Source organism: Anabrus simplex, chromosome 5, assembly GCF_040414725.1.
Source record: "Anabrus simplex isolate iqAnaSimp1 chromosome 5, ASM4041472v1, whole genome shotgun sequence".
Taxonomy (NCBI): domain Eukaryota; kingdom Metazoa; phylum Arthropoda; class Insecta; order Orthoptera; family Tettigoniidae; genus Anabrus; species Anabrus simplex.
The window spans coordinates 54782701-54794709 of NC_090269.1; the positions used below are offsets into that span (position 1 = coordinate 54782701).

At 38.2% G+C, this 12009-nt stretch overlaps 2 protein-coding genes across 4 annotated transcripts in view; one reads left to right on the plus strand and one right to left on the minus strand.

Annotated features, from left to right (window-relative positions):
- amx (almondex) overlaps positions 1-1020 on the plus strand; it is a 39279-nt gene extending 38259 nt beyond the window's left edge. For both annotated transcript variants that reach the window (XM_067146903.2, XM_067146904.2), the window contains exon 7: positions 780-1020. In XM_067146903.2, coding sequence (XP_067003004.2) covers positions 780-915 — 136 coding nt within the window. In that variant the 3' untranslated portion in view covers positions 916-1020. The remainder of the gene's footprint in view (positions 1-779) is intronic.
- The window catches only part of LOC136873736 (uncharacterized), a 121627-nt gene that overhangs the window by 28832 nt on the left and 80786 nt on the right, over positions 1-12009 (minus strand). The gene's annotated exons all lie outside the window — the stretch shown is intronic.

Here is a 12009-nt window from a genome sequence, read left to right on the forward strand (position 1 = left end):
TTAACCATGCACATTTTCACCTTATTAAAAATACTGTAATTGAACTTTAATACATTTGAATTTGACTGTTTAATTGAAGAAAAAGAAAGTGATGAAAGTGTTTCTCATTCTGTGGCTTTACAGTTTATAGATACCCTATTGGATTATATGGGGCAATAGGAGTTTAAATATGGTGATGATTATTGCCGTACGCAAAATATGTCTCGAGGTAAGGAAGCAGATGAACAGCCAAAAGAACCATTATAGACTTCTTCAGAGCACAGTAATGTGTGTGAGTTACCTGTATAAATGTATTATAGCTTACTTTATATGGTACTGTATTTTAAAATATTATAGGAGGCATTTATCTTGCAATTAACACATGCTTTTGGATTATCCGTGTTTTCCTATTTGCACCATTCACCCTGGTCATTAGCCTGGATAATCGAGAGTATACTGTAGTAGAATGTGTATGCTAAAGTTATTTTCACTGAGGTACTTATGAAACACCCTATATGACATTAGGCGTGTTCTTTCAGATTTTTAAATTATTATTTACATAAAATAGAATTTTGAAATGCATGTATTCAAAGGTGTAAAATATGTCATGCTTATATACCACTGCTCAAGTCTATTACCTGGACCTTTTATGAATGTAAAATATGCTGTGCTCACATAGTCCAAGTTCATTACATCATGCAGCTTTTGGCATGTGAAATGAATAGATGGTAGTTCTCTTCCATCGTGACAAAGTGATAAATATACAAGTTGTAAGCATTTCACTTTATCCTTTATTTCAGGTTTTACCTGGGTCACTGGCAGGAAGGTATAGGCAAGCTGTTCAGCTTCGGAGGTCTTGGTGTTTGGACACTGATTGACATTATCCTAATAGCTTTACATTATTTAGGACCTGCTGATGGTTCTCTTTATATTTAATGTGTACAATCAAATGTTAATTTATTAAATGTATTTATTGTATTGAATGTAACACAATGTTCCGTTGATGTTCAAATATATATATTCATAAGTTATTAAATATTATGGATCTGTTAATTGTTTTAATTAACACTCAGTTTCTCTATACTAACTTGCCTTGCCACTACTGTTCTTTTTGATTCATTTGTCAGTAGTCAGTTTGGATGTTGCATAAATATTTGAGATATTAAAACTCAGACTTTTCTGAAAATAGGGTATATTGCATCTTGGCAACAGTTAATTTTCAATTTGCAGCACACCTGGTGGCCATGATCGAAAACATGTCAGTGGCAGAGTGGAAGTATACAAGGTGGTAGTATACAATTTGTAATCACTAGATTGAGTGCTAATAGCCTGGGTTCAATTCGAAACATCTCTGCAGTGTTCATATGAGCGCAGGTTGCCCATGAGCGTCAACTAAAAAGACTTACATCAAACTTCCCCACAGGCCACACGACATCAATCATTTTTAATTTGCAAATTTGCTCAGCTGATGTGGTCAGAGGGACATCGGTTTGATTTTTCGTCAACAAGTTCAGAAACATAGAAATAAAAATTTCACTTCTGGACAGGGACAAGGCACAGGGTTTCAATTGGCTTCAGTGAGGACTCATTAGATTGTAGCTTTAGAGACAGGGCGCTGCATTAGAACTTTAGATATAGCACCAAATCCTTATCCAATCATTGATCCAATCCTTTATGGTTCTGCTGCTGTTGATATTTGTGTTTTATTATCAATAAAATTTTGAAACATACACCATAAACGTTAGGTGAAAAATACTAATGAAAATGTGCAATAAAGAGTTGTTTCTTGACGCCTACTTCCAATGCATGGTATACTGGAGACCAGAGGTACTCCGCTGGGTGCCTGTTGAGGCTAGCCCAGTGAAGCCAGGCTGGCGTGTCGTAAATGCAGGCTGCTTATGTAGCAAGCATACGTCACAGTGAAGCGAGAGAGCGAACACACTTTGCAGGAAAGTGAGGGAGCATTGTCGTTTGAGTGTGATTACGAAGCTCTCCTTCACTACTCCGCGAAATGCTGATTGGGATGCAGTATTTAAAATAAAAATATAATCGCAACAAAAAAATTGACCTTTTCAAGATATTCCAGTTTGATATGAAACAGTCAGTTTTATTTTCTTATATTATTAATTCAAAGAAAATTGAAACGTTATCATTTTCGTGTTACAATCTACATAGGTAAGGGTTTAAGTGTACAAGCTACGATTTACATTCCTTGGATGGGAATGACAGTATTGTCATTTTTTAAAACAAAGTAAAATTCCTGTTATTCATTAAGCAAAAAGTAATATAATTTCATAATGCAACAATGATTTTGCACAGTGTTGTAGTTTTGTGTGACTTTCCCTGTTCACTGAATTTCTGAAAATAGTATTTAAAATTTAACAGGCATCCGGTGATAATAGTTACCCTGTAAATGGCAAGCGGGTGTTTCATCATGAGCGAAGACGTAGATATTTACTATCCAAGATTAAAGTACAACAACAACAACAGCATAAATGTATCTACCAAATAGATGTACAGTATGCCTTCAAATAAATAACCTCACTGATTTTATTCCCGGTAAGCATGAATGAATTGTTGGTGAGTTTATCAGATAATTTAAACCCAAACAACCACAAGCCACAGTTTATCCACCTTAACTCCGTAGTATATTAGAGCTGTTTCTAAAGTACCTCTTAAAATGTAATAGTGAAAATTGTAATTCATTGCGTACATTATAAAAATATTTGAGGTTGTAGGCCTAACTCTTTATTGTATGCAGTCAAAATACATAAACTACGATAAACCTTACAGCGTAAATTGAAAATGACTTGGATATGTGCCCTCTTTCTTTCATTATTTTCTGTCTCTATTTCAAAGTCTGGTATCGCAGCAGTGATCAAGAGTGAATGGGAGAACTTCGCCCAGCCTTCACGGTATGTGACGTAGCTACAATGTCACTGTGGTTCAATAGCATACGCTGCGGGATGGAATGCCCAGCGTGAGCACCTCGACTGTAGATTAGTGATCGACAATCTGAGACGGGGTCTCGATATTTCTCAAGACTAGCTCAAGCACTGTTTATCGCGATAAATTCCAAGAGATCTCGAGAGCGTTGTCCCCGCACTGTGTGGCAAGCAGCGTGTCATAGATCTACAGGTGGACGAGCAGAATGTTGTTTGTGCTGAGTAAGTGAATAGCCAACCACGGGCCTTCTCCATTCCACAAATACCTAGTGCCATAATTAGGTACATGTAATATAGATAAGAAAAGGTTCCACCTTATCAATACCAATTTTATTTATATAAGACTAACTTACAGGACTGGTTTCGACTTTTTGAAGTCATCATCAGCTGTACATTGGTACCTTTACATAAGTCAAATATTGGTTGAATTGCCTTTCCAAATGAAGTTGTGGGGAAGCACTATGTGCAAACATTCAAATTGGGCATGTTTAAGAGTAAAAATTGGTTATGTGGTACAATCTAGATAGTTGAAAACGAGTTTGTTTCTAGGCCTAAAATTGTGTAAATTAGCTCATTTTAAAAAAGTACAGGTATATTAAACACTCTAAAATGCATAACACATGTTAAAATCACATATTAAAATATACAGTGCGTGTTAATCCTTTATAATGGCTCAGATCACTTCATTGGAATGGATTTATACGTCTTGCGTATGTCTATATTCTTGTTTGAGTCCAATGTAGATGAAGAATGGCGAGCTTGCGTTCATGGGCAGTGTTCTCGTGGGGGTTCTACTATATATTAAGATATATCCACTTGTATATATGATTCCAGTATATGAACGGAGGTAGATATGTGCAGCTGTGATTGATACATGGACTTTAAATATTGAATGTAGTCTCCATTGTGCGTGAATATTTCAGTTGCAGGTTGGTGGCTCTTTTCTCGTCTATAATATTTTGCTGGTGTGTGTTACTGCTGTCGTGGTTGGGATGCGTTGAGTTTGGCTGCCTGGCGTGTCTTTTCTTATCTATATTACATGGTAACTATCAATACGGAAAATGAAACTAATTAATCAAGATAATTAGATACTTCGGTATATGACGTTGCAATGTGTCTATTTGTACGTGACAACTTTAAGGCGATGTCCGAAATGCAATGTAAGTCATGGATGTATGTTATTTTGAAGAGATGCCACATAGCACAGCCCGCTGTGTTGTTTGTTCAAAAGACATAAAATACGTAAGCAGAAATACTTCTGGGATGATCCGGCATTTGAAAAATAATATCAATGAAGGGGAATCGTCGCAGAGAACCTCTCTGGCCCGGTCTGCATCACAAGAAGCTACCATGTCGACAATTGCGAGGTATCCAGGTAGGTGTACATCCTATCTACAGTCATTCACAAATTATACAAGGATATTCAGCTAAGATATCCACCTCAAATAAGTCGTGAACAGTTTAAGATACTGACGTTCTGTTTTCACTTTTGTTAATGGTATTAAGGGGTTAATAGTCGAACATGCAGTACTTTTCCAGGCTTTTGATAAAATTTATTGACTCTCACGTTTCTATGTGAGAATGTTATTTCACGCAATAACTGCGTATGATATACTATCAAGCTTATACTTGTAGTTACTGGGACATCACATAGATCGCAGCACAGGAGACTTTGTCTCGAGAGCATATTTATTTATTTATTTATTTATTTATTTATTTTATTCATTTCGACCCATAGGATCTTGAATGCCTTGTTCAGCACGTCTTCATTCTTTCCATACCTCTTCATTCTTTCACTCCTCCTATTTCTCTCCGTTTGTGTGATTTGGATCTTGATCTTAATATCTGTCGACAAGCTTTTTGTAAGCAGATCCATCCTGCACAGTCGTTAGTGGATATTTATCTCTTATGCCAATAGCCTTCCAATCCTCCCTAACTTCCTTCATCCAGCTATTTTTCGTTAAGCATGTCGCGTTCCATATCTTCTTTGCTAACCTGTTGTCATCCATCCTCATCAAATGTCCCACGAAACTCAACCTTCTTTTCCGTAATACCCTTGATATTGGTTCTACTTTCTTGTATATCTTTTGCCTTGATCTATGCACTGATATTACACCCTGTTTTTTGGTACACCATATCTCTCAGGATCTTTATTTCTTCCTGTTCCAATCAAATACAAGCTCTTTTGCCTAATAGGGAGCGTGCATGGCCGCTCTTAGCGCCTCTAGCGGAAGAAATTGGTAACGTTTTGGTGATCTTGTCTTGAGCGGTCAGTCCAGGCTGTGTAACTGTGGGTGTGAAATTGTGGTGGTAGTAGTGTATCAAAATACCCAAATCAAATAGAAACTATTGTGCACTGAACTGCCACAACACACAAAGAAACACGCATGGAAAAGGAATTACATTTCACACATTTCCTGGTCGTCCATGGGAATCGGACAGACGCAGGAAGTGGATTTCGGCTGTGGGAAGAATAAAGCAAGTACAGTACCTTATTTCATTTGTGACGTAAATCACACATTTCATATCCCACATTTCAAACATACCAGGTATGCCAAGTCAAGAACATGCTCATTTAAGTACACTTTGAAATACCGGCAGTACATTTCATTTCAAGAATGCATTGCAGCAGGTGCGTACGTTTACATGTGCACGTGTCTTGACTACGCCGAATATTTATATTTATAATAATAATAAATAATAAATGTCTTTCTGCATTTCAGTGCAGATGGAGCTCCATGGTAACCCACCAAATGCTCCGTCATTTGCAGTGAACTTTTTGTTGGAGGAAAGTCAAGTAATATTGAAAAATGAGTGTGAAAAACTACAAGTCGGTGCAAGCAACATTTGAGATTGAGCAACGATTTTTAAATTCACTTGTATTTTTAGCGAGAATGATTCAACATAGTTTCGTTGATTGTCAAGCTGTAATAGAAATTCGAAGTATTACAGACTTCACTGAATCACATAAAATTAAAATGTAAAATATAATACTGTATGTTTAACAATAATGAGCTAACATAATTACCTCAATTGCAACCTTGTACGGGTTTTTGCTAACACTCGTCTGTCTTATGACGAAGCCAGTAAGTGTAAAACTGGAAACAGTTCGTCTTTCTTCAACTTGTAAAACATGGCCATTGTCAACTAATTTCTGCGCTTTATTCACTGTTTACTTGTGACTATTTTGGAAGTGTATGTACTCAAACCCATATTATATTACAACTTCCGTAGCACTACTTCATATCTTGACGACAAGATGCAACGATACTTTTTGCCGTAACTATGACGCAACTTCAGCGGAATGCACTCTCACCGTACTAACTCTCGGAACTCCGCCAGAGCGCTCTGTTACTAGTACCATGCACGCTCCCTATAGCATGGTTTCTTTTGCGTACAATGCAGAGTTCTGGATGGTCACTGTATAGTGGCACAGTTTGGCGTTTATCGATAGGTTCTTCTTCGCATAAGTCATCTTGGCCGTGAGCTGTAGTTTCTGCAGGAATTGTGCTTTTCTACTGCACTCTTATTATTTTGTAGTTTGCCTGTTATATTCTCACCTAGGTACCGGAAACTGTCGACTCTCTCCACTACCTGATCTCCAAGGTTACAGTTGGCCTTTGCATTCAGTATCTTGGTCTTCCTGTACGCTATCGTCAGGACAACCTTCGCTGCAGTCTCGGCTAGATTTGCTAGTGCCATCTTCGCATCTTCTTCCATCTTGTGTAGCAATGCCATATGAGTACACTGTAGCGTTGTATTTGATCTTGTATCCAATCTGTACACCTTCGATACCCATGGTTTTGTTCAGCTGTCTTCATTGTTTCACCACTTCATCAGCACCATCCTGTTCTTTTGAAAATAGGCACTCAGATCTCCATTATTAGATCTTCTCCTCTTCCACGGTGGAATTTTGTCAAAGCTAACTGGGACAGTTTCTCTGCTGATCTTGATAGCAGCATAAGATGGATTCCTCCTGTTGTCAACAACTACTGTAGACTTGTTAAAGCAATACTTACCACTGCAAAAAGACACATTCCTAGAGGAGTCAGAAAGGAGTATATACCCGGATGGATTGAAACATGTGAAAAACTCTACAGCGATTTTCGAGAGAATGGAGAAACGGATATTGCTGATGAACTCGTGAACAACGTATATGAAGTCAGACGGAACAAGTGGACAGAAACTATGGAGACTATGGATTTCAAACATTCTAGCAGGAAGGCTTGGAGCCTCTTAAAGAAGTTGGGGAGATCACCTCACATTCCATAGCCCAAATCTGCTATATCACCTGATCAAGTTGTCAAATGGATTGCTGGATTGTCTAAAGTGAAACCCAAGAAAGAACTCTTATCGGTTAACACATTGCGGACGGGAGAAGAATTAACTTGCCTTTGGCTGGCCGAGCATTGCGGACGGAAGACGAGTTAACTCGTCTTCACGAGACTCGTATGTTCGGTGACATCTGTCTAAACTTCTGAAACTAGCTGACGGTTAAGGTTACTAGAATCTCAGTGTTGAAGCTTTTACGTTATTCCATGATAGCTTTGCATTACGTTCTTCTCTGTTTTATGATTCATTTGCTAAGTTTTCCAACCTCATGTTTACGTCGTTCAAGGAGCCATGTGGTGGGTAAGATGGCGCTTCCCAGACTGAACACAAGCTTAGATGCAGACGAGATTTTTAATTAATTATATCTGGATAAGTAACCGGATTGCCCCAGTGATGTTGATGACTGCAAGTTTGATGTTGAAAGCTACTCTAACAAAAGTGTTTTGGTTGCCAATAATGATGTACGCCCTCCAAAACAACGTGACTTAGAGGTGGTTTGAACGAGGCTGAAAGTGATATTATGAGCGTAAATGGGAGTATGTGCCTATTTATTGTTATGAATGGGTAGAAAATAACAGTTCACTGACTTTAGAGGATTTCCCAGGAGTTCCTGGCAAAAACGGTTTGTGATTATTTCTTTGAACTTCTTACCGAGCATACGAAATTGTATCACGAGTAAACTTCTTCATTACACAAAATATCCCCTAAGAGGTTGAACTGGCCTGATGTATCGATACGACAAGATGATTTTTTGCTTGGTTTATATTGATGGGACAGGTAAAAAAGTCGTATTGGAAAGACTACTGGTCAACTGATCGCCTCATTTAAACCACCGTATACAGTGAGTAGAAATAGATTTGAGAAGATACCACACTAGGAAATGTTATTAGGACTCTTAACAAAAGTCTCCTGTAAATTTCACCATAATCAGTACAAGGTTAGTGAAGCTTGACTCATTTGTTTATGTGCATGCGCTGTAGCAATATGTTACACAGAAAATGGCTGGGCACAGGGGTTGAGCAGTGGGATGATCACCTGGTCCACATGAAAAGACATAATATTGGTTCATCAAATATTTCTGCCCCTTTTACCGAAGAAGAGCTCCAGTCTGCTCTGAAGATAACAAAGAACTGCAAAGCACCTGGTTTTCATGGCATTCACCCTGAATTCCTCAAGCATTGTGGGAAGAACACAAGGAAATGGTTGTCAGTTTTTTCTCAAATATTCTGATTACAGGCAAACTTTCTCCAGAGTTCAAACGAACCAAGATTCTGGTTATTCTGAAACCAGGTAAACCTTCTGATTGTCCTGAAAGTTACTGTACCGAGCTCGATAGCTGCAGTCGCTTCAGTGTGGCCAGTATCCAGTAAGTGATATAAAATCATTGTTATCCGTATTGAAGATACTGAATGTAGGATGCTAAAAGGTTTATTTTGTCACCTATTCAATACATATAAATTTTACATTTAAGAATTTATTGTTAATTCCACTTGAAACATGTTTCGCCCTTCATTGAGGGCATCATCAGTCAAATTACTTCCTCAAGGCAAAAATCAGATACCTGATTAGTATTTAACTTGCACATATTAATACACATTACAATGGGAAATTAAGTACGAGAAACACTTGTACAATGGTGATGGTTAAACAATATAAGTTTATAGAATAAGAAGTCGGCACCAATGCTTAAAATTACTGGGTAATTATAGCAGAGTTCAGCAGTGGTGCTCTGAAGAATAATTGACACACTCATAGGAAATTATAAAATTTATAAAATGATTTACAGTATAACAATCATGGGGGAAAGGGTATAGTGCTCGGCGTCAATGTTTGTAACCAAAAATTACTGTCAATGGTTGGTAACTATACAGTAAATGTACATTATCCAATTGAACAGTTGAGAATTTACAGTTTATATACATATTTACAAGAGAGCAGCTTGGTGAACAAGGATATAAAAAAGTCTAGTACCAAGTGCGTCCCGTTGTTTTAATTGTTGGAAGATGATTGTAGCATTGACATATCGGAAATATGCAGAGTAGTTTAATCTTAGTTTATAATCACAGGGGGCAGGGAAAATATTCCATAGCCAAATGAGGTTCTATAGGCATCAAACAGAAAGTTGTCTGGTTGAAGCACCGGGTTCGGTACGGTGAACTGGTTAGCGTGGACGGAGACTCAATGGGTGTCATTGAGTATACGGTGCATTTGAATGGCAACAATGATGGTAGTTATTTGTAGGTAATTGTATTATTGGGAATATGTTGCGGGTTGAATCCTTCGCTTTTTCTTAGTTAACTTCTTGTAGCTTGGAATGATGTGTGAAAACATCGGTGTGAGATGCAGTGCACCACTGCTGAACTCTGCTATAATTACCCAATAATTTTAAGCATTGGTGCCGACTTCTTATTCTATAAACTTATATTGTTTAACCATCACTATTGTACAAGTGTTTCTTGTACTTAATTTCCCATTGTAATATGTATTAATATGCACAAGTTAAATACTAATCAGGTACCTGATTTTTGCCTTGAGGAGGTAATTTGACTGATGATGCCCTCGGTGAAGGGCAAAACATGTCTCAAGTGGAATTAACAATAAATTCCTAAAAGTAAAATTTATATGTATTGAATAGGTGACAAAATAAACCTTTTAGCATCCTACATTCAGTATCCAGTAATCAGGAGATAGTGGGTTCAAGCCCCACTGTCGGCAGCCCTGAAGATGGTTTTCCGTGGTTTCCCATTTTCACACCAGGCAAATGCCGGGGCTGTACCTTAATTAAGACCACGGCCGCTTCCTTCCAATTCCTAGGCCTTTCCTATCCCATCGTCGCCGTAAGACATGTCTGTGTTGGTGTGATGTAAAGCAAAAAAAAAAAAAAAAGTTACCGTTCAATTGCTCTAATGAGTGTTTGTTACAAACTTCTGGAACGGCTCATCTACAACAGAATAAGCCCTCTAATTTTACGATCACTCCCGGCAGCGTTAACAATCCACATTGAAGCAGGTTTTGAAAAACTATTGAAAAGTGGCGCAGTGTTCATAGACCTTACAGCCACTTATGATGCGGTTTGGAGAGGGGGAGTTATGTATAAGTTTTTTAAACTTGTTGGATGCAGAGTATTGTCACAACTCATAAACAACATGCTATGAGATAGAATGATACAGGTAGTTACGGATAACAAACATAGTAAAGTTAAAAAGCTCAACAATGATCCCCCTCAAGGATTTGTGCTCTGTCTATTGCTGTTTAATATGTACACTGCCGATATACCTGGCACTACAGTATGCCAATTTGCTTATGCAGATGACCTAGCAATAGTTACTCAGCAATCCAATGTGAATGAGATAGAAGCAATTCTAAACAGAGACCTTGACATTTTGAGCAAGTACTTTGATAAGTGGTGTTTGATACCTAGCACCAGTAAAACAGAAACCTGTCTCTTTCACCTTAATAACAGGCAGGTAAATACTTTGAATGTTTCCCTCGAGAACTCTCCTCTACCACACAATCCTAACCCCAAGCACCTTGGAGTAACTCTTGATTGGACACTATCCTTCAGGAAAAATTTAAATACTAATGCTAAACTGAAGACGAGGAACAATATCATTCAGAAACTTGCAGGTTCTATATGGGGAGCATCAGCATCCACTCTAAGGTCGTCAGCATTGGGACTGGTATACTCTGCAGTTGAGTACTGTTCTTCTGTTTGGCTGAATGGCCCTTACGTTAAGAATATTGATGTTCTGAATCAGACGATGCGCACTGTCAGCGGCGCAGTCAGATCTACTCCTCTTTTTTGGTTGCCACTCTTGAGCCATGTAACATCTCCAAGAATATGCAGACAAAACAACCTAATACGTGAGTTCAGGAAGATAACTATGAACCCAAGTCTTCCCATTCATGAAGACAATGGTTGTTACGTATGGACGTCTGAAATCAAGATCTCCACCCATTCAGACTGCAAGGGAACTCCTCAATAGGAACTTTAACGGTTCTGATGAATGGCAATTGGAGTGGACCAACACAGCTCCAGATGAATGGCAGACCCTCTTTAGTCTTCTATATCCACTACCTAGTTTTAATCTCCCCAGAACTTGGGTTCTTCTCAAAAGAGTCCGTACCAATCATGGACGATGTGGGTCATTATTGCATTAGTGGGGTATGCGCTCCTCCCCTGAGTGCGACTGTGGTGAGAAGAAACAGACCATCCGTCATATTGTCATTGATTGTCCAAGGAGGTCATACTCTAGTCAGCTGAAGGAGTTTGTGTGAGCTTCTGGGGTTGTACAGTTTAGATTTGAGTTTGTGAACTGTTCTTGAGTTTGGTTGATGTTTGAAGTGTTGTATTGTTTGTTATATTTTTGAATGTTTGTTTGTAGAGTTATGTTCTAGCCATAAGCAAAATAAATAAATAATCCACAACCAAGTTGAACAGTACTGGTGAAAGTCCATCACCTTGTCGGATTCCTGTTTTAATTTCGAAGCTGTCAGACAGTGTATTCCAGAATCTAACTTGGACAGCTGTGAATTCTAGTGTGTCCCTTATTAATGCAAGTGGTGTTGTATCCAGTCATCTGGCATGCAGGATGTCCAGTATTGTATTCCAATCTACTGAGTTGCAGGCTTTGGCAAAATCAACAAATGTCACTATCGTGTATTTTCCTTTCCTATGCCTGTGTTCTATTATCTTCTTGAGCCCAAAAATCTGCTCTATACAGCTTCTCCCTTTTGTAAAACCACTTTGATA